We start from the raw sequence: 23792 nt of genomic DNA on the forward strand, positions 1-23792 counted from the left end.
CTACCAAAGCGAAAGCCACCTCATGTGGACGGGAGTGTCTCTCCAAAATAGGGCTCCACAGCCACGTGAAAAAGTGTTCCAGATGAACCATAGTCGCTCTATGACTGAAGGAGGCCAACAATTTTACCACTTGTTTATTTTGACATTTTATTACAATGAAAAGTAATGTTTTGAAAGTTAGTTGTTAAAGTATGAGTTTGTCCTTTTCATTTATAAAAGACCTTCTATTACATGTCACCATATGTCCATCATGAAAAAATCTAGGTATTCTAATGATCCGCTGGCGGGACAAGATCTTGAATGAGGAACTGTGTTAAAGAATAAAGCAGCAGCCCATTGAGTAGATATCCTTCAGAGATAAATAGGCCACACCCTTCGCAAGACTGCATCTATAAGACAGGCCCTCACCTAGAACCCCCAAGAAAAAAGGACGGCACAGGAATACATGGCGCAGTGATTTGGAAGCAAATGTCAAGACGTGGGGACAGTAGGAGAGACTCACCCGGAACCGAAACACTTGGAGGAAGCTGTTTGGTGGAATATGTCTCAGTGATGATGATTTTAAGAGAAAATTAGAAGAAAAAAAAATTAACAATGATAAAAAAAAATGAAACTAGGAAGAGCTTAAGTCAAACAACAAATTCACATTTGATGGAAGTGTGTCAATGACTTAAGTCTAACTCCAAGTTTGTGATGTGCCATTTGAAGTGTGTCAATGACTTAAGTCTAACTTCAAGTTTGTGATGTGCCATTTGAAGTGTGTCAATGACTTGAGTCTAACTCCAAGTTTGTGATATGCCATTTGAAGTGTGTCAATGACTTAAGTCTAACTCCAAGTTTGTGATGTGCCATTTGAAGTGTGTCAATGACTTAAGTCTAACTCCAAGTTTGTGATGTGCCATTTGAAGTGTGTCAATGACTTAAGTCTAACTCCAAGTTTGTGATATGTCCATTTATTGTCATAATAAAGTGATAAACTCTGCCTGTGTTTAGTTCAGATACAAAAAACACATCAACAAAAATATTCCTTTTCAAACACAAAGAGCTTAATTTTTTGTTTCAAATTATTTTCTAAAACCCTGCTGAAATTTTCTCTTTAAGAACAAAAAGAAAAAAAAATAATTCTGTGATGTTTTAGCCGAGAAAATAAATATTTGCACTCAGAAGAGTTGAAAAGAATCAGAAAAGTGTGTAGCCAAAACATTCTGAATATTTCTGCATAACATAACCAATAAAATATGAAAAGTAAATTTCTGTTTGTGATTAAGTCAATACAAATGTGGCTTGTCTTTGCAAAGGGGCAGGTCATATATACCATGGAAACGTGAAGATAAAACTGCAGGTTAAAACAATACTCTAGAAACTAATTTTAAAAAATTGTCAACACAAAAAGAAAAATGGTTAATTAAAATTGGGAAAAATAAATTTCACTAATAAATTGGATACATTTTTTTTTGACCATCCTATTAAAGCATAGGCTTTGTAATGTAAAACTGTTTTCATCTTATTGGGAAAAATTAAATGCAAATAAAATCTAATAATTAGACAAGATTATCCCTTTAAATATGTTTTTTTTAAAAAAAAGGGGAACCCTTACAGACCTTGTTATCAATGGGGGTCAGATGATGTAAAGCTCATCTGTTCCTATAGCTAATGGCACAGGTAATCGAACTCAAGGCCCTGTGTTTCGGAAGCCAAGTGCTTTACAACTAAGCCACTACACCCCTTCATTTAATATTCTCTCAATTTATTAGTTAATTATTAATCAAATCTCCACATATCACAATCAGTGATGAGACGAGAACAAAATAAGAAACAGGATATAAAGAAAACAAAATTTAATGATACGAATATTGAGATATGAAACACAAGCAAACCTCACACAAAATCTTAAACCATTCAATATTTATTTATAAAAAAAATTGAGTAACATGATTCAACCACAAATTCAGCTGATAAATAAACATTGGTGCCAGTGTAAGAGCATGGGCTGGTGGACATCATCCATTGTACATGGTGTAGAAAGCACTTTCATGCATCGTCACTAAGAACTTGGGGACCGAAACGCTTCAAAAATGTTTAAATCTGGGCTCTTGATAATAGTAGCCCTCTACAACGAGCCAGATCTTAAAAAAAAATGTCCTATCAAACATGAAGGGATACAAAATATACACATTTTTTTTCCTAAATAGACAATTATAAAAGAGATTTAAAAAAAATAAAAAGGCAGCTGATCAGCAAGTATGAAAAGGAAACAGCAATGCATAGGTGTACATGGACTTAACAATGCAAGGAGAGTGTCGTGGCTGACTTAACAATGCAAGGAGAGGGTCGTGGCTTTTGAAAAAATCCCATGCCGCTTGACTCTCAACTGCTGAGAATATCTGAGCAGGACTCATAGTATCTTGACGTCACTCCTGAATAAAAAGAAGCCTTTTCATCACATTATTATGTATTATTATTCATAACCACTTGTACCAAAAAATTATACAGAACAGAAACAAGAAATATACATTTTATAAATGTATGTATCGTAGTTAAATCCTATGCTATATAAAATTAAACATGAGAGGCAAAAGTGACAACAATATTTAAAAAACCCACATAAAAAATTTTATGCATATTGTTCTTATGTCTGAAATAGCAGCCAGTTGGTGTCAACTAATCATGTTATTTCTATTAACTCTTCTACACCGAATGGCCTCAAGAGAGTATATATTTAGCCTGTATTAAAAGAATAACACTGTATTCCACCATGTCTGAAGTAACAAGTACACTTTTAGACAGACTGTACCAGCACTTAGACGTTCGCCAGAAGTACAAAAGATTCCAAATGAAAAATATTTTTTACCTTCGTAATAAATATTGGGTGTAAATTTTTTAAAGATTAATTTTTTGTGTGTTGCTTTCTTGTCATGGAGTCTTGTGTTCAAGGAAAATATAACATTGAATATAAATAGAAAGAAAATATTTTTAAAAATCTAAATTGTAACACAGTAAACATTCATTGAGATGACCATTCAAAGGTGGGAGATGCTATTTAATAACAAATATATCAAGTACGTAACTGATCAATCAAATATGGAATGTGTGAAAACTTTGATCAAATGAAAAAATAAAATACAGCAGCTTCAATTTTTAAATATAAAAAAATTCTAATACAAAAAATAAGACAAAACAATACATAAATTTAAACATCATGTAACGACCCACTAACCTATATAGATTAATTTCCTTTCATACCTTTTATATAAAAAAAACATTTTATGATTATAGAATTAAAGTATAAACGAGGAATGTGCAGATATTATTAAGCAGTCTAACTTATTTTAGGTTTGAAATAAACCTTAGAACAAGAAATTTAGAAATCAAAATTATATACTTTCAATGCCAGTCAGGGCAAAATAACATATGAGTTGATCTTTATGATGCTTCGGGAGGGGAGATGCCATCTTCCTCCAAGCTTGCCCAAAAAAATATTGCCTTTGGCACGTGGCATCCAAATACGAGATTAGTAGCTGGCATCTATTTGCGTCTGAAAGTGACAGCTGCAGAGATATTACAAAGGCCGCAGGACACACATTTGAGGCCAAAAGAAAAACCCTTGCTGAAGACAGGCAGAATACAAAAAGACATAATACACAGACCACATGTGGTAACAGTTTTATCTGTATCAGATGTGACAGAATATGAAGATCATGAATGGCTCTGCATGGTCACGTGAAATACTGCACACATCCTTAATCTTCATTATCAGAGACAATGGCTTATACTTAAGGAAAGAAAAAAAAGACTAATTAAAAGTCCATATTTATTGCTGGCCTTTAATACGGAAAAAAAAAAAAAAGTTAAAAAATGCATGAGCACATAAAAAAACTGTTTCAAACCAATTTAGTTCAGTTTCCTCTTGTTCTGGAGGAGACAGGAAGAGCTCTTTTTATACAAAAGTTAAAAAAAAACAACTACTAGTAACTTCTTATTAGTCTGCCATAAGTACCATAAGTATCACAAAAACTAAAGGGGTAAAACTCATTAAACAGAAAACTTAATATTCCAATAAAAAAAAAAGACAAAAAAAAACAAAAAAACAAAACAAATAAAACAAAAAAACAAATCAAAACAGAACGCACTCAAAGAACCGCATTAAAACAAGCAATTAAAAAACAAATGAAATTATACTGCGTGCCAACCCTACTTTATGTTAATGATTTAAAATGTGAGTTCTTCTACTTCTTGGTCAATGTTGCAGAGTTCCAGTAAAATAACATAATAATCACAAATATATTGTAATGCCTTAGAAAATACTGCAATTAAAATACAGAAATAAATGGAAAAAAAAAACAACAAAAAATTTAAAAATTGAACTTTGATCCCTTCCCCTTACTTACTGAAGATACTGTTTGGATTCAGATTTCTAATACATTATTTTACTTTAGGTACTAAGCCTGTTACTAGTACAGCTACCAAAACAAATGCCTATCACTAATCACTTTCCTATAAACTTCTATCACTCAAATATTCAATAGAATGTTAACAAAATAAAAAAAAAATTATGAATATTCATTTTTTTCCTCTAGCTTGCATTAGCATAAAAACAGAAATGAACTCAATACATATTTATCTGAGAGAATACAGTAATAAAATTATTTTTTAAAAAAAAAAGCATTAAAAGTAGATATACCAATACTATCATCCATACTTTCAAATTTATAACAAACATTCAAATTTTTTTTTTTGGGTTACATCTTAATGAATATTTTGAAATAATGAAATGGATGATTTGACCCTCCTCATGTACAAGAAAGCTTTAAAACAAATTTGTGTTTATATTAGCAAGGATTTCACTTGTACTGAATACATCAACTATACAGAGAGCATTTCATCACCATTTTTATAGAAATCCAAATGTTTATAAAACATATATAATTAACTCAGTCTTGGTCACACAAAGGAGAAAACATTTCTATCATCAAGAGATAATTGAGTCTAAGGAACAGATCAACAAACTTCTCTCTCATTTAGCTTGGTCAAGGTGGTCAGCTGATGGCAGACTTGGCTGTTCTGTCGATGGGAGGCACGTTATTGTGACGATAGAAAAACACCTGTACATGAGAAGAAAACATGTTAATCAAAACTTTATCATTATTTTTGGGTAGAAGTTCCCCTTTCGGACCTTGCGATGATGTGAAGGTCATCTGTTTCTGTGGTCCATGGTTAATGAAGGTGCCATGTGGCCAGCACAACAACCAACCGCCTTTACTTTCCCCAACTAATGTCAGGTACCCATTGGAGCTGGGTGGAACTCAGCGCCCTCTAGCTCTATTACATTCTGTTTCTGGAAGATTATCGCAGACACCAAGATCTAACTATACTATATTGTCACATGTTCTTTCTGGAAGGTTATTTTTCACTAACTACAATTTGCTTAATCATATTAGGTCCATTAAAATCTATTGATGTTAAGGTCCCCTTTTAGAAAGTATTGTTTATTTGATGAAAATTACATTGGGGCTTAATTAAGAAGTTTAATGGTATTAGGAAGTTGCAGCTGGAAGGTCATGATAATTCTTCTTCTTTGTGTGTGAGTAATAGTTTCAGATGTGCCAGTCAAGATTCTAGCTAGGACTTGTATTAGGATGTGACAGTAAAATACTAGCTAGGACTTGTATTTGGATCTGGCAGTAAAATACTAGCTAGGACTTGTATTAGGATCTGGCAGTAAGATACTAGCTAAGACTTCTTTTATATCATAATTATCATTGACAAGTAACAGTAACTCTTGAATTTTTTTGTTACATTATTTCCTTACCTGAAGAAAAATGGATATGTCTATGGAGACTTGTAGCATACCACAAATCCAGAACTGAGCTGGAGCTTCTCTCAGGATAAAGTAAACAGTTTTGAAACAGTCGCCACAAGTCCAAAATCCAACCATCTTTCGGCTGAATTAATAGAAAACAACATTTATAAAAGTTATTAAGTCTTATATAACAATAGTTGTTCATTTAAAAGAAAGTTACATATACAGACAATAGATAATAAATAGCTTAAAACATTTTTTTTTTTAAAGTAGAGACATGTTTTGTTTTTTTGTTTAACATGTTTCGGATGTTCCTTCAGAGTTGAAAATAGTTTACTTCCTAATCTAAACCTCCTGCAGGACGACGGGGGATGGGAGCGGGCAGGATTTGAACCCTCGGCCATCGATAAATCCAAAAGACAGTCCAGTGCACAAACCTCACGACCAGGCAGCCATCCATATATACAATTTTACAACTAGTTGTAACAAATATTCCAGTCCAACAATTGTAAAACAAACAAAAAATGTATAAAAAAATACAATAAACTTGACCATTTTTTAAATTGAAGTAATAAAATCCCAGCTGGGAAAAGGTTGCCAGTGACCAATCTCTATGGCCACAGCATGCCCCCTCCCCCAATTAACCAAACAGTGCAGGATGATCTAAGTCTACGTAAGTAATTAATCAAAACCCTATTTATAGGATTGTTAGCATATCACAGCCTAGTCTACAATATTGTGTGAATATAATATCCCTGCAAAAATAGAGTACCCTGATTCCGACATTGTAATCTATGGGGCAGATCATATATAGGTCTTCTGTTCCTTTGGCCAACAGCTAGCAAGCAGGGTCAGCACAACGACCATTTCCCTAACTTAAGTCAGGTACCCATAAAAGTTGGGTCGACTCGGGGACCTCCTTAAAGTCACCAACAACTCAGGGGCCTCCTTAAAGTCATAAAATTAAAAAAATCCCATTCTTCACTGAGATTTGAGCCCTGGACCTCTCAGTTTGGAAGCCAAGCAAAATACCACTCAGCCACCACACACCTATTGGTAATAATACTAGTAATTTAACTGACATGGTGCTGTTAACAAACATAATGTAGGCTCAATGCACTTCAAGAACATAACAGACACAAACAACAAAGAGTTAAAATGGTCATTTACAATATTTATTTATCAGATGCTACTTAAGGTGAACCTTATATCAACGACAGCTTTATGTCCCCTTACCTCATGCCCAATGTGGATTTCTTCTGATAGTTTCTTAAAAACTGCGGAGCGCCAAGCATGGCCTCGGTGAAGACCGCCATGAATCCCAGAAGCTCCACGTATATCACACTGTTTAAGAAAATGTAGGTCAACAAACCAATGACGAGGGAAAAAAGAGCAATGAACTCGACATAGCTGAGGAAATCTGTCCACTTCCAGAAATACTCTCTTTCGAAATCTAATAGAATAAAAAAAAAATGTTATGCTGCTTTGTAATATGCCTGTGAGCAGAAGTGTTAATTTTTTTTTTAAACCAAGTTTTAGAAATATTGATGGAGCTGAAAGGTTATTGCTTATTTTCTTAGTGGCAGAGCAAAACTTGGTATAATTGTGTTTTCATTCACTAAGAATAGAATAGTAGCTGTAACATAGTTATATTTTTTTCTTCTTAAGTTTTAAGCAAAATTCATATCTCTTTTGCAATATCATACAAAAGAAAAGAAAAAAGTATGAAAAAAATTAGTACATATGTAGTTATTACAATAATGACTACAATTAATGTGGTTTATACATTTGTTAATGAGAGACCATTCAGGAAAATATAAAATATTGACTGTTCTTTATACAAGTACAGCCCATACTTATGGATAATACCAAACTAAAATATTAAACATGCAAACAATACAGGGGAGATAGGTTGGGTCAGATAATTATAGTCATAAGGTATACAATCTAAGCATAGCCTACACACAAAATGCTAAACATGATATTCAACCACTAGTGTAGCAGCACCAACTATCCCAAGTGCTAGCCAACATGCAAGAGTAAAAAAAGAAAAGTGTGTGGGGAGCTTTCCAGTTGACCATTCCAATAACTAGAAGAAGGTCTACTTGGAAACTCATTTGTTTTTTGACTAATGGTTTGTTTTATTTTACATGTTTTGTATGTTCCTTAGATTTTACCATTTATACACCTTAGCCCAAACCTCTCACAATGGCTGGGAATGGCTATGGACAGGGTTCAAACCCAGGACCAGTGAAATGACTGTCAAGAGGGCATATCACACGACCTGACAGCCATCCTAATTGTCAAGTCAAATGGTTCATTTGGAGGTCCATTGATAACCTCATTTTTGATATTAAAAAACCAACAACATTAGATAACTACAAATTTTTGTAAGAAAAGACTTTGCAATTTTTTAGGGCAAATGATGTAAAGGTGATCTGTTTCTATGGTAGATGGTTAATGAGGATGACACGTGGCCAGCACAGCGACCAACCACTTTACTTTCCCCAACTACTGTCAGTACCCATTAGAGTTGGGCAAAGCTCCCTTAAAATTAAAAGTAACCAAGTCTTCACAGAAATTCTGGACCCTTCAGTTTGAAAGCCATGTTCTTTACCACCATTCAGTTACCTCAGCTGCCCGGGATATCTTTTCTGCTTTGTTAAGATCTAAGTTTGGCTCTTTTAAAAGTCTTACTCAGGTGTTGTCATTCTTCATTCCATCATGCCCCCACAAATGTTTAAAAGGAAAATCGTTGAAATTGGTTATGGTTATAGTCATTTGGCACAGTGGCACATTTTAGGCCATGTTATGCCCTATCAATTCTCATCAAGACGATTCATCTCAGCCCCCAATGACATTTCACTATGTGAGTCACTATTGGATTTATAATTCAAATATTAAATATTCTATTTCTAAATACTAAAGTATCAATAAAAAATCTGTTTTAAATATAACTTGACTATATTATAATGAATTGATAGTTCTCATCTTTACCACTAGAGATTTACAATTGTTGCAAGGTTCTGGATTTCAAAAGATGTTGTGATAGTGTAAGACACCTAGACATGTCCCTAAAAAATCTGCCCTTAGAAATATTAAAAGTTATCATATATGACCAGAAAGAAGTAATCCATAAAAGTATTGTTCTAAGCACATTTGAAGTGCAAACTGTTTGATTATTTAATTAAGAACTCAGACAGCTACATAAAATAAAGTAGAAAAAAGTCAAGTACTCCTTTAAGACCTTGCGATCTATGGGGCAGATGATGTAAAGGTCATCTATATCTTAACAGGGTTAACAAAGGTGTTGTGTGGCCAGCACAATGACCAACTACCTTTAATTTTCCACAACTAATGTTAGGTACCCCATTAGAGCTGGGTGGACTCAGGGGGCTCTACATATTATAAAATTTAAAATTCTAGCCTTCACCAGGATTCAAAGTAAAGATAAAAATGTCTGGAAACACATATGAATCAATCTATTCCTATTTTATAAAAATACACATAGATTGGAGACAATTATCATATCATATTTTGGTTCCTCAAGGGTACATTAACTCCAGGATGGATGGAACTTTTGTTCTATATCTATGAAGCAAGAAAAGCGAGACAGCTATTGTACTATAGCATTAAATCTTAAACAGAATCTAATTCATTTAAGTTCTATAAACAGCAACATGAAAAAAAATAGGTTTATTCTACAATTGCAGTTTGTTTTTTTTTTTCAAGCAAAATATGGGTCAAACATAATTTAAAAAAAAAAATGGTTAGAATGGGAAATTTATAAAGGAAAAAAAAAACCTACAAAAAAGTAATTTCCGTTTCTGTGTGTCTCTGTGTTTTATTAAGAAGTCATTTGTGCGACAAAGTAAAGAGAGTCATTGTGACTTTCATATTCTCATAAACACTTGTAAAAATTCATAAGCTTAGGTTAATTACAGAATAATATATACAAAGTGATGATGGAAGAGTGCATTTAAGTGCCCCAATCATAAGAGGACTCTCAATGTGTACAAATTATGCACAGAAAAGGGAAACATTTTGATTAAGCGCCAAACCGTTTTTGCAAGCACTGGAATAACAAACAAACTTTGCTCTGACTATTATCTCAACCAAATTTGGACCTGTGTCTGAACTGAAGAATGTATTCAAATGAATGGGTTGTATCCTATTTGTCATTTCCATTTTACTACATGGAAGAATAAGAACAAAATAAATATAAAAGGAGAAGGTAATATAGAAAAGAAAAGTGACAACACTATATCTAATGACATCCATTGCTAACACAGGCTAAATCTAGATGCAGTCATAACACGGTTTTCACTGTTTCAGTAAACACTGATTTGTTTCTCTTTTTCTAGTTAAATTACACATATTTTTTCTTTTAAATCTCATTTTGTATTGTTCATGTTTATAGAGAGTACACACTAAGAGTTCCTTTGAAACTAGTAAATAGAAAAATTCCTTATTTACTTGGGACTTTTCACTTTACTTACAGTATCACAAATATCAGTGACTTCATTTAATGTTTTTTTTTCCAACTATGAAAATGTACATTTCTCATGTGAACTAAAAAATTAAACAGGTGTAAATTTCATCAGTCCGTTAATTCACAAAATAAAGAAAGGCAACTGCCTGAGACTGTTTCCCAATAACGATATTTGTAGAATTGTCTCCCTCTATACAAGAATAGATTGGCCTTTATTTAATTTATTACCAACATTAGTTTTCCATTCTGTTGTAAGTTTGTTTCTTATTACATATTATATTTAACATGACATACATTATCTCTATAAAATTGCCTGGGGTAAATAATTTGCCACTTCATCTATTTATATATATTTTGTTAGCTGCATAGTTGTCTATATTTATTTCCATTGTTCTTGAAACAAGTTAACAAAAACCGTGGTATGTCTATAAACATATATTATATACTTATGCACAAAAAGGCATAAAATGAATACATAAAGCAAAAAGTGGTCATCAGTTAGGGTGAGTGCTGATAGAATAAAAAAATGTAGCAGCAGCTAATGAAAGTAGCCACTTTGAGGGCATACAGAGTACGTACATACCAAACAAGGAATGGACTGGGGCGTCTACAGGCCAGCTATTGAAACTACCTGGGAAATAGGTCACTCAGGTTCGGTCACAAAGTTAGTTCACATTGGTATACATGTACATAGGCGCAAACACACAAACATACAAAGAATGTTTGAAATGAAGAAAAAGAAAAACACTGTACTAGAAGTAAACACTGTACTAGAATATAGAAAGCATTAAACGCAAACTTAATGTTGACCTTTGACATTTTATAGGCAATAGTATGAGAGTGGTGTATATCAGTGAGTAACTGGAAACAAAGTGGCAAAGTTTGGCGCTCCAGAATTGGTTTAGTGACAGCATATTCTACCCCTGGCACGTTTAGTCACAGCCTATTCTACCCCTGGCACGTTTAGTCACAGCATATTCTACCCCAAATCACAAGGAAATAGACACCCGTAATTTAACTAGGTTTTTGAGACAAAAGGAACCTTATAAAACAAAAACCATTGTAAATGTATTGAATGTTTAAACTGTCAGTTTTAAGGTTTGAATACAAGGGAATATGAACTTTTTGAATCAAACTACATTTTCTGTGACATACAACTTCAAGAAATATTTTTAAAAGCAAGGGGAATGAAGAAAATGATGATGGTAGAAATTCAAGATGCTGACAAGATCTGAACTAATGCAGTGTCCCTTCCATCCACTCAGCTACAAGGATGCATGTCAATGTTACCAGTTAGAAGCTTAGAACACACAAATAACTGCTGTTTCTTGCTTTAGTAAATTAGTTGTTTTTAACCCTGAACCTTATGGAGGCCTTACAGTCCAATGGGAAGTAACTATGAAAACGTAAAATATCAGATTGACAAGGAGACGACTTAAGATGCCTTTTTGGATAAGGTGGAATATAGAGTAGGAGTTGATGAAAATAGAAGCCCAGTAATTAAATACAAGACTTGAAGAGGGGAATGGAATTATAAAATATTTATTTCAGTAGCTGAAAGTTAAAATTTTCTTTAGTTATGACTTACTACTAAGAATGGGAGATTTCATATATATATATATATATATATAAATTCAATGTTAACCACCTGCCCCCTTTTCAACATTATCTTTGTATTCATTCTCCATGTCAAAGGTCAACTGTAAATAGATTTCTATAGCATTGAAACAGTGAATATATATATATATATATATAAAGTATATATCAGATTCTCATCTAGCCAAAGAAAATAAAACAGTATTACAGAAAAAAAAAAAAATTTTAAACATAATATATGTATTATTATATATTATATAATTGGGTCTAAATGTTAGCTTTACTAATATCACTATATTATAAAAAGTATCATTAAATTATAAATATTAGCAGTAGAAAAAATTATAGACTTTCAGTATAATCAAATGAATTAGTCTGAACTAGAGAATTGGTATCAAGTCCTGATTATTACAATCAAATGTGCAAGACGATAAGAGCATTGACATTTAATCCTTTTTGTTTTCTTTTGTTTACTAGAGAAAAACTGAAATAAAACTGAGGAAAAAACTGAAACTGAAATAAAATGAGCATTGAGACATTACAGAATCGAGCATGAGACAAGGAGAAGACAACATTGAGAGAGGAAACAACTTTAAAAAGATGCATTGATAAGAACCGAAAAAATAAAACTGGAGTGCTTCACCCTCTATTTGTTCAAGCTTATTGTTAGCATATTCAAAATGCACCATTTACCTGGACAACAGAAAGAAATAATGATCCAATGTGTGCAGATGAAAATATTTTTAAATGATGAACAAATAGTATATAACTTATTAAAATTTGTTTTTAAGGATATTAATTTATGAAAAAAACAACAAAAAAAACAACAGAATTTGATAAATTAAATTCACAGCAGATTTATGTGTCAAATGTGGCAAAATGTATAGGTCACATCTTTGTCTTCATAACAACAAAATTCTGCGAAGACAATGCCTTATAGTTCTTGTTATTAAACTTATCATTAATACTAATTAAGAACCTGAACAATTATTTCTTATATAAACAGCAGATTCAGGGCCGGTCCAAACAATTGCGGACCTATGCAAAACTGATTGCGCGGGGCCTAGTCTGGGAGGGAATAAGGATGATAAGTGAAAATTTAGATTTTGTATTAGAAAATAAATTTGTCTTTACATTTTATTCATTCTTTACTAAGTACAAAATTGCGATCAAATTAACTTTACTTTACAAACCTTGCAACATATGCAATGACTATAAAAGTAAATTAAGTATTGGAACTTCCGATTAAGGTGAAAATTCGCCGATTATTACATTTTATTACATAAAAGCTGACAATTTCTTTTTTTCTTTTATCACGCGTAGGATTGGCGTTTTCCGCAATGAATTACACCCACAAATGACAATTTTGTCTATTTTTCAGGAGATTTTTAATGAGTTTTCAGAAGATTTTAATAAACTCAAAAGATTTCCATGAATTTTTTGAATATATTTTGCAATTTAATAATTACACCTAGACTTAGCACAGGGCCCACTGCGACCGCATTGGTTGCAGTGGCCTAAGACCGGCCCTGAGCAGATTACATCCCTGAATGTCACATGAAAGGAATTATTTTTCTAGCAAACTCTTTATTTCACATTTAACAACATGTTTTAAGTTAAGGTGAGTAAACATATACTTAGTTGAATTCTAGTTACATTTTTAGGAGCAGCCACACAAGTACAAAGTCAATATACTATTAGGTCCCTTTGTGGCATTGTAAATAAGTAAATATCTATACATATATATAATATAAAATGGCCTTATGGGTATGGAATTTTATGTAGCACAATTTAAAATGAGATATGGGCATTGTCCTTGGTCAAGTAAAGGTTTGATGGAGAGAACATATTGATGCAAAGACTGCTTGAAAACCTGAAAATTCCAGACTCAACATGGAACTTTATAGAAAAAGCTTCAAAATCACATAAGAAGAGGGAAAGTTTTTTAAAATTGCATAAAAAGGAAACACCCTACCCAAAGGCACAACAAAGAAAAACCAAAAAAAAAACAAAGAAAGATATAAGGGAAGCAACTTTAGGGTCACAAATGGAACTGAAGATTACATATCCTACCTGCAAATAGGGCTAAATAAATGTGGACATGTAAAGTTTGATTTATAAGTTTCAGATGTTCCTGAATAGAGATTATTGCCTCCTAGCAGGATGGCAGGTGAATAGAATATAGACGTTATGGTTATCAATGGTGCATGGAGACACTACGCGTGTGGATAAGAAATGACAGATGATAACAGGTCTCACCCACCTGTGAACTTGCGCTGCTTTGAGGAGATTATTTCTGTACGGTTCTTGACATCTACACACAACTGGACCAGGACTAACATTGTAATGATCATGATGATGCTCTGAGCAAGTAAAGGGAGCTCATAATGTTTGCCGAACCTGAGAGCAAGACAAATGATATCATTTAAGTTAGTATAGGCATAGACTAAGCATTAATATATATAACTAGTTCTCATTTTGAACGTTGTGATCTATAGGGCAAATGATGTTAAGGTCATCTGTTCCTTTGGCCAACGGTTAATGGAGCAGGTATTCATGTGGCCAGGATAACGATCTAACGCCTTTACTTTAGTCAGGTACCTATTAGAGATGGGTGGACTCAGGGGCGCCATATGAATCCCAAAATTCAAAATCCCAGTCTTTAAGAGATTTGAACCCAGGAACCCAGGTTTGGAAGCCAAGTCTTAACCACTCAGCCACCACGCCCCCAACCTATAACTATAACCAACATTATCAATTAGTAACTTACCTAACATGCTGGTGGCCAAAGTTACATTTATTCTATTCATTTGTCGGAATAACATTAAACTATTTGAACGTGTAACATTATACTGGTGAAATGAATGGATTTGCCATTAAGGATTGCATGCTGAGCCAAGAATCTAAATTAAATAATTTAATTCTGCTGCAGACTAACATTTAAAAATAGTTGTTGTTTTTTTTTCCAAGTTGATAAGCAGTTGGGGTGTGCACTTGGCTTCCATACAGAGGAATCTTGAGTTTGGTAAAGGCTGGGATATTCAGCTTTTTTTTTCCCTAGATTTTTGGATTCCCCTGAGTCAGCTCAGCTCTATTGGTTACATAACATTAGCTGGGGAAAGTAAAGGAGGATAGTCATTGTGCAAGCTACATGACACCCTCATTAAGTGTAAGCCTTAGTAACACATGACTTTTACATCAACTGCCCTACATATTGGCAAGATCTGAAAGGTGTACTACTTCACTCTTTTCATAAGCTGTTATGGGTTCATATAATATATGTTCAGAAAAAGTTGGCCATTATATGCAGCTTGCATGTTCAGTTTAATAACCTACACAATAGAAGTCGAGTTCCAAGTACTGCAAGACTACTAACACTTTACCAGCTATGTCATATATGCCTGAATAAATTATAAGATTCAATTAAAATAAATTTGATTAAGAAAGTGAGCCAGTCTTTATCAGATAGGGTTAACTATTTGTTTCTTGAAATAAGATCTAACAGTCATATTTTTAATTTAATTGGTATTGTAAGTATAATGTTCAACCATTTGAATGAGTGATTTGCAAGTATTTGTGAGGAAACTATTATAGTCAACAACTTATTGAAGCTTTACGTTTAATGACCTAATTCTTACCAAAACATAATACGTAGTATGTTTGCAATCAGCAATGCAAGGCAGACAAACAAAGAGAATCCATCAGCGTTCCTGGACTTCCAAATGTCTATATATTGTGGAATAAAAGGCACAACGCCACCCAGTACCATGGCCGCCTGGGAGCCCAAACTGATTATTTCCATTATGGTAAAACCCATGATTGAGAAGGTGGTCAGATCAAAGCCTGATAGTGCATCCATCCTCAGCGAGAAAATCTATGAGGTCCTGTAACAAAGAAAAAGTTATTTCATGTAAAATGTTTGATTGCAGATCTGATTAGCTGCTAAAGGCAGATTTAAATTTGACAGAAACATGATGATTGATACAATTTAATTTATTACTATTATTAAATTTATTACTTGATACAAGTTTGTCTCCATTAGTTTGAATATTCCTTCCAGGCTTTATGCCTATAAACTAAATACTATGTACTTAATATGCTAACAAACTTCTGTTTCATCAGAAATGGGCAAGATAGGGGATATTCTAAAATATAAGGGACATGATATAAATTAAGGCCCTTTGATATAAGAGCCTTCTCTCTGTTGCCACAGCAATGACTATAGTATCTCAGTAAATCAAAGAGAACATGATATAAATTAAGGCCCTTTGATATAAGAGCCTTCTCTGTTGCCACAGCAATGACTATAGTATATCAGTAAATCAAAGAGAACATGATATAAATTAAGGCCCTTTGATATAAGAGCCTTCTCTCTGTGGCCATAACAATGACTAATATATTTATAGTATATAATCAGTAAATCAAAGAACCATGATTTTGTTAATTTAAAAAAGAAACTTCTTAAATAATTGAAATGAAAAACCAATTACATTAGGTTATTTAAGTTATCCCCCCCCCCCAAAAAAAAAAACTGACTCAAGAAATGTAAAGGAACTTAACAAACTGTCTCAGAATGTAAAAATAAAAATTCAGAAAACAGTGGCAGCTAGTAAATATATATGTAATATTAGAGCAGTAAGAAAAACAATAAGGATTTATGTTGTACATAAAATCTAAGAACATGGACACAGTGGGAATAGCCTAATTATTATTCTTATTGTTAAGAATAGAAAATTCACATGCTACAAGGCATATTATATTTAGTACTCTTTTGTGTCACATTTTGGCAAAGAAATATTTGTAACAAGTCTAGGAAAATGAATGTTTGCCTTCTATATGAATGTCACAATGGACAAGTTAATAACTCTGACATGACATGGCCTAAATCAGTGATGCCCAAAGTACGCCCGCAGGCCGGACGTGGTTTTATCCGGCCTGCCGAATCGTCAGAACAAAGTGTAGAAAAATCTCCCAACCCACACACACGCCATTTCATTTATGTGTTTATGAAAGGTGACTATGAATGAGAATCTACCAGGAAAAGTGAACGGATCTTTACAAGTTGTGACACAGGATTATAAGCCAGCATAATTGTTTTCTTAAGTAACTAAGGCTGTTTAAAAAAAAACAATAACATAATAAAAACGGCATTATAAACCAAATACGACTGCATACTTGATTTGAGCCGCGAATAAAAATATTGTTAAACTACTCCCATAAATTGGAGGATCGATGGCAATATTTACCAAAAAGAGACAAGAAAATGAGTTGTTGTTAAAGCTAGCGACAATGTTTCACACATTTTAAGTAGAGAAATAATGCAATTTTCCGACGAGTAAAAAACTAAACATCCAATATCCCATTAATTAATGTAAGTACTAGATCCAGAGTTTGTAATAACATTGTTTCAGGTCAATTTCTTTTCGTATTTGTACCGTTTCAGTCATGTGGCCCGCGACACAAGTGTCGAAATTAAAATGGCCCGCACGTCGAATTAGGTTGAGCATCACTGGCCTAAATTGTGCCGATGTGCCAAAAAACCCGAAGATACAAATAACTCTGATTACTGTGATACCCTGCCATGCGGAAGCAGGTGTGGGTTAGAGCATAACAGTCTTCATTTCTGAAGTAAAAAAACAGTAAATTTCCCCTTTCAGACATTGCAATCTATGGGGCATATGATATTAAGGTCATCTGTTTCTTGGTTCTTTAGCCAACGGTTAATGAGCAGGGTGTCATGTGGCTAGCACAACGACCAACTGCCTTTACTTTCACCAACTGAAGCCAGATACCCATTAAAGCTGGGTGGACTCAGGGGGTGCCCTAAAAATCCAGAATTTTGAAATGCCAGTCTTCAACAAGATTCAAACCCAAGACCCCAGGTTCAGAAGCCAACCGCTTAACCAATCAACCACTGCGCCCCTATTTCATTTCTAAAGGAACATCTTAAAGTCTACAAGTCAAGTCAACAGAACATAATTAGAAAATCTCTGTTTGGATCCTCAAATGAAGAAAAAGGTTGGTATCAATAAAAAATTTACTAGGAGAGTATATGGTCTAAATTTTAAGTATCTACAAAAGAACCCCCCCCCCCCAAAAAAAAAATGATCAAGTATAGATCGACATCAGAAATTCTCAAGACCCATCGGAATGACTGCTGGAGTGTGGTGACCTCTAGACCATCATGACTACAAATGTTTGGAGTGAGCTTATTACATTGAATGAAGCTAAATGCCTAAATCTAGACCTACTAGATTGTAACTAGATAGATCTATATTTGTAAAAAGAGTATCTAGAGGATTCGGCTATTTAGGCCAGAATGGCAATCTTAGTCTTTACTAGACTACAAGAGTTACAAGATATCATCTGTATTAGAAATTTATTAAATTAATAAATGAAAAAAAAACAATAATATTTAACACACAATTAATCATGCAAACATAAAATAACAGACTAAAAGAGTAGAAGTCACAATTCCAGTGACCTAATTTAGGTAGAATAAGTGTGTTCAAATTTTTTTATTTTGTGCTCAGATTTATGCATAATTTGAAAACATCTTTATGATTTCATGTGAGGGGCTATGCCTGGGGATGTTAAAATTAGTTCATATTAAATTAATATAGAAGTAAAATTGGAGTTTATTGATGCCAAAATATAGAGACTGTTATTAATCAATTTTGGTGTTAGGAATCAAAGTATGAGAACATTTTTTTTCTATTAATCTTTAAATGAAGACATATGGCCTCTTTTACCTTAAATATAATTTTAAAAATATAGATCTAGGTTAGGGGTAGAAATATAAGTAGTAGATCTAGTCATCTTTATTCTCCTTAAATTTTAAACTTAAACTAAAGAACATTTTCAATAAAAATCATTTTGATACTTCATTCTCTTTTCTATTCTATCAAATAATGCACTGTCAACGTCAAACTTTGAATTTTTGGCCAATAGACTCTAGTATATAGATTCTATAGTAAAATGCGAAGTTCGATCAGCCCTGATTTGTCAAGAGGTTCGAACAGTTCACTTTTTATTGCTAAAACTTTTTTTATTTGAATGTTTACCAAATTACTACTATATATTGCTACTGCGCATGCACCTTTTTTCTTCACTTCCGACACATACTATTTCCTTTTCCTTGTAAATTTAGGTTAAGTTCATGGTGAGGTAAAATACTGGAGGTGTGGAATTATTCTTTTTTACTACCCGGTAGTGAAGGAAATGGGTAATGGGCTAAAGGCTATTTTTAAGCCTGATGGCTCATCAGCTTAAAGAGACTATTTGAAGTTGTGGAGGGTGGGAAATGGTGCAATGGATGGTGTTCTTGCACTGGAGTAAAAAGAAAATGACTTTATAGTGAAAATTAAATATTAAAACATGTTTTTAGATATATTTTCTTTGATCTGTTCGAACCTTCAATCAACCCATTCAAGCTTACTAACTGAGGAAAAATACGATCGAGGTAAAGTACGCTTGGCGATACCTACCCTACACCTCTTTGACCTCATATTTAATTTTAACTAAGCCTAGTGATACATTAAATCCGATCTATTTTGATAGAAAAAAGGACGAGGAATTCAGAGATACCATCAGTTTTTTCATAATCATAGGTCAGACCGTTACGATGCTATAAAAATCCAAACTTGAAAATTGCTGCCAGCTGGCTTAATGCTTTCGAACTTCGCACTTTACTGTAGATCTAAGTGTTTGGAGTGCATAACTAAAAAAAAGTCTAAAACTTACTGAAGATCAAGATCTAATGATCGTAATCCACAATCACAATAGATGGAAAGTTTAGATGAATCTATCTTCTAGATTTTTCACAGTCACTTCTTGATCATCTAAATCTAGATTCTAGTCATCTAAGACATCTAGATCTAGCCTACCTCTCTCTACTAAACTTGACTTAAAGTTTAAAGCCCCGGACTTAGGACTCTCTCTCTCTTGACTCTAGTCTAGGCTTTTACTTCTAAATAATAAGATCTAGAATAATTCAATAGATGATAGATTAATGTACATGATCTAGATCTTATGTCTATCAAGATTTAGAAACAAACAAGAAATATATTGACAACAGTCTAGATTCTAGATCAAGGTCTAGATCTAGATCGAGAACTGTGTACAATCTCTACTCATCAATAGTTACGGAAATTTATACACCCACTTTCTGCTTCCGTTACAGAACACAAAACACTAATCAGCTCCTCAGCGAAACAAATCTCAATCTACTTTAAATTACATATAGATCAGTGATGTCGATCGTTGATTAGTAGCTCCAAAAAGCTAGAACAACTAATAACGGTGTAGGAGTATTTTAATAGCTAAACCTTAAATAGCTTGAAAAAAAATCTCTTGGTAACATAAACTCAATCTACAAGCGATGCTCCAACGGTCCAACAGACTAAGGGATGGGTGGCGGTGAGATATATAGGCCTATTTAGAGTTAATAGTACCGTAATGAAATAAACTGAAATCTAGCTCACTACAAAAACACGTCTTTACTCTTTTGATGTCTTTGAATCGCCTGCCGCTTCACACTATATATAGGCTAGGCACTTAGATTATGTAATTTCATCATCCTCACGGCACAGCCACCAATCAATATTTTCCTATCATACTGGAGCTGGGAGCTCCTTCAGTTTTAATACTGCATATTCTTGATTCTTTCAAAATGCTTAGAACTAAGTTAGAACTTTCACAAATGCATTATTCGTCTCTTTTCCTGTTTCTCATACAAATATTAGGCCTACCATTATTACATCGGCACTTTTGTCGAATAAGTAATGGAGTATGGTGTAAAATCTACGCTACTATATTGAATTTTTTTTTTTTTTTTTTTAAATCTATTGATGTGTTGATGTGTTTTTGGTTTTCGAAATAAACATACAGTTTCAACATCTCTATCCTGAGCAGGAGCTAGTGTAGGCCTATATATTATAGCTCTTTTGTATGTCCAGACATAAACCTCCGCAAGCTTGAGTCATTCATTGATTAATAATTTTCTATTAAAAAGTGCTTAATTATTACCTTTAATACGCACTGATATTCTCATATACTTGCTAATATTGGACTGTAGACTGCAGAACTAGAGAGGAGGATCCTAGCAATGGCATTGAGATATTACAGAAAGATGTCAGGTATCAGATACAAAGGCCGCATCATAAATGAAGAGATTACAGACAGCTAGATTAGAACAGCGATTTAAACCCGCAATGACCTGCTAAGTGCTAACTAGGCCTACTGTTAAAAAACACAAACTAAAACTCTATGGCCATAATACAAGGTCTTCAGGGTTCGCAAAGACCTTTCTTCCTGGAACAGTAGGCCCTAACTAGAAAAAGAAGAAGAGGCAGACAGAGAAAGTGATGGGAAGACAACATCAAAGAATGCACGGACCTGCCATTGAGATGGAATCTATCGAAGGTTAAAAACGGATCTTGTGTGGTACCCCAACGTTCGATCAGACTAAGGGATAGGTGACGGTGAAGGTGAATATTTTATATACGATCATCCTTATAATAATCTTCGAAAGACACTGCTATTATTATCATTATTAATATTGTACGCTAAAATATAAAGTTCACTTTAAGCAGCTTCCTGAGAAAAGGTTAAAAAGAAAGATTTTTTTCTGGCCTTATGATTGAAATTCTTTCTGGAGATATGAACCTTTTTTTTTGTTTTTGTTTCCTCTCGTTCTTAATATAATGTTTAGAAAAAAAAAAGTGAAGAGACAAACACATTATAGTCCATATAAAATGGGTACAATTTCCATTATTTTTTAAAATAATTCAACGATCTTTCATTTCAAAACTAGCAAGATATATATTTTTTAAAATCCTTTTAAAACGACAACAAAAACAAAGCTTATTGAAAGGTGGAGAACTCCGCCCTTAAAACTATATAGGCTATACCAACACTGAATACGTTATTTCTCTTATTCGATATCAAGTAAAATAAATAATGACCAATAATTAATTGACTGATAGAAAATTTTCTAAAATTGATTCGTGTTTTATTAAGTGTAATAAATAATTGTTTAAAGTATTTACTTGATCATAGAATGCGTGAGACAGAAATAGCGGTAACATTTATTTAAGGGACTAAACCCACCAAATTTAGCCATATCTGTCAACTTGATCCGAGACAAGGAAATAGGAGAAAAATATGTACAAACTTTTTACCAAAACAGACAGAGTGAGTGATATATAAAGAAAGCGCAAATTTAAAAAAAATGACTCAAAAATTATATAGAAAAACAAAGTGTTACTGTACAACTATTTAAAAGACGGTATTAATCAATTATAAAGATTATTTTAAAAATGTAATTTATTTGATGTACAAATATGTCTTAATTACTACTTTCACATATGATTTTATCTTCTACTATTAAATATGTTAATTTAGGCCCTAATCTCTCGTCATAAATACATGAGTGGTTGAAAATGATTGTAAGTTTTACATCATGTCACTTACCGCCATAATAAACCACATAGGATCCATCTCAAGCATGACCTTTGATTTACCGAATTAATTATGTCCCTTTAAGCTATTGAACTTCACCATTGAACCGGTTATGTGATCATCACAAAACGTCTACATACACAAGCTCTGAGGACTCCAACGAAAACCTAGAAGTCATCTACACAAGATACAATCAATGCCTAGCCAGCTGTTTATTTCTTTATTTCATTGTGTCCGTCTTAGTAGCTTAGTGTTATTGATTATCTACTCCTTGCACAGCTGAAGCGATGCATTTAGATCACCCATGTTAACTCTTTGCGAAAAGAGATGGAATAAAGTTGTGGGCAGTAAGCGGCGTTTTGGCGACGACTTTTTGGCGTCGGGGCGTTTTGGTGCCAGGAGTTATGCCATGTCGATGTTTAAGAACACGCAAAATTCAAAAGATAAAATAGTGGTGAACAGTGGCGTAGATAGACTTGGGGAGGTGAAGAATTGAGAATCAGCCCAGGCCCCTACTTGAAGAGGGCCCCAAATAAGTAATTGACATTTGTTTTTCATATATAAGCCATTATCATGATGTCGAATGTCAAAATGAAGGCGCCCCCCCCCCTCCATTGAGGTCAAGCACCCGGGTCCACGAATGATAGCGAATTCCTAGCTACGCCACAGGAGGTGAAACATTCCGACTTTTTAATAGTGGTGAAACATTTAAACAATTTGATAGAGGTGAAACATTTAAACAATTTGATAGAGGTGAAACATTTAAACAATTTGATAGTGGTGAAACATTTAAACAATTTGATAGAGGTGAAACATTTAAACAATTTGATAGAGGTGAAACATTTAAACAATTTGATAGAGGTGAAACATTTAAACAATTTGATAGAGGTGAAACATTTAAACAATTTGATAGAGGTGAAACATTTAAACAATTTGATAGAGGTGAAACATTTAAACAATTTGATAGAGGTGAAACATTTAAACAATTTGATAGAGGTGAAACATTTAAACAATTTGATAGAGGTGAAACATTTAAACAATTTGATAGAGGTGAAACATTTAAACAATTTGATAGAGGTGAAACATTTAAACAATTTGATAGAGGTGAAACATTTAAACAATTTGATAGAGGTGAAACATTTAAACAATTTGATAGAGGTGAAACATTTAAACAATTTGATAGAGGTGAAACATTTAAACAATTTGATAGAGGTGAAACATTTAAACTATTTGATAGAGGTGAAACATTTAAACAATTTGATAGAGGTGAAACATTTAAACTATTATGCCTATTGTAATCTATCCCGACATGATCAGGCAGCAGATCAGAGTCTAATCCAGGGGTTCTCAACCTGTGGATCGCGAACCCTTTGGGGGGTCGATTGACGATTGCCAGGGGTCGCCTAAGACCGTCGAAAATATGGATTGTTTTGCTTATTCTTC

At 33.4% G+C, this 23792-nt stretch overlaps 1 protein-coding gene across 3 annotated transcripts; it reads right to left on the reverse strand.

Annotated features, from left to right (window-relative positions):
* Positions 1-1823: 1823 nt before the first annotated feature.
* Positions 1824-22495, reverse strand: LOC106062619 (solute carrier family 66 member 2-like). 3 transcript variants are annotated; one of them, XM_056036126.1, is made up of 7 exons: positions 22362-22495; positions 15527-15772; positions 14152-14288; positions 10876-10923; positions 7037-7253; positions 5810-5942; positions 1824-5102 (listed from the first exon to the last, which is right to left on the reverse strand). In XM_056036126.1, the coding sequence occupies exons 2-7, from the start codon at positions 15745-15747 to the stop codon at positions 5037-5039; spliced, it is 822 nt and encodes a 273-aa protein (XP_055892101.1). In that variant the 5' UTR covers positions 15748-15772; positions 22362-22495; the 3' UTR covers positions 1824-5036. The 3 variants fall into 3 exon arrangements, with proteins under 3 accessions (XP_055892101.1, XP_055892100.1, XP_055892102.1); XM_056036125.1 differs by lacking the exon at positions 22362-22495 and adding an exon at positions 19632-20051; XM_056036127.1 differs by lacking the exons at positions 10876-10923; positions 22362-22495 and adding an exon at positions 19632-20049.
* Positions 22496-23792: the final 1297 nt, after the last annotated feature.

Source organism: Biomphalaria glabrata, chromosome 7 (assembly GCF_947242115.1).
Source record: "Biomphalaria glabrata chromosome 7, xgBioGlab47.1, whole genome shotgun sequence".
In the NCBI taxonomy this organism is placed as follows: Eukaryota; Metazoa; Mollusca; class Gastropoda; family Planorbidae; genus Biomphalaria; species Biomphalaria glabrata.

Coding starts and splice junctions, on each gene's coding strand:
- LOC106062619 (XM_056036126.1), bottom strand. CDS start 15,747: ATGGATGCACTATCAGGCTTTGATCTGACCACCTTCTCAATCATGGGT. Junction 10,924..14,151: donor AAAGCAGCGCAAGTTCACAG/GTGGGTGAGACC, acceptor CCTATTTCCCAG/GTAGTTTCAATAGCTGGCCT. Junction 5,103..5,809: donor ACATATCCATTTTTCTTCAG/GTAAGGAAATAA, acceptor TCTCATGTACAG/GTGTTTTTCTATCGTCACAA.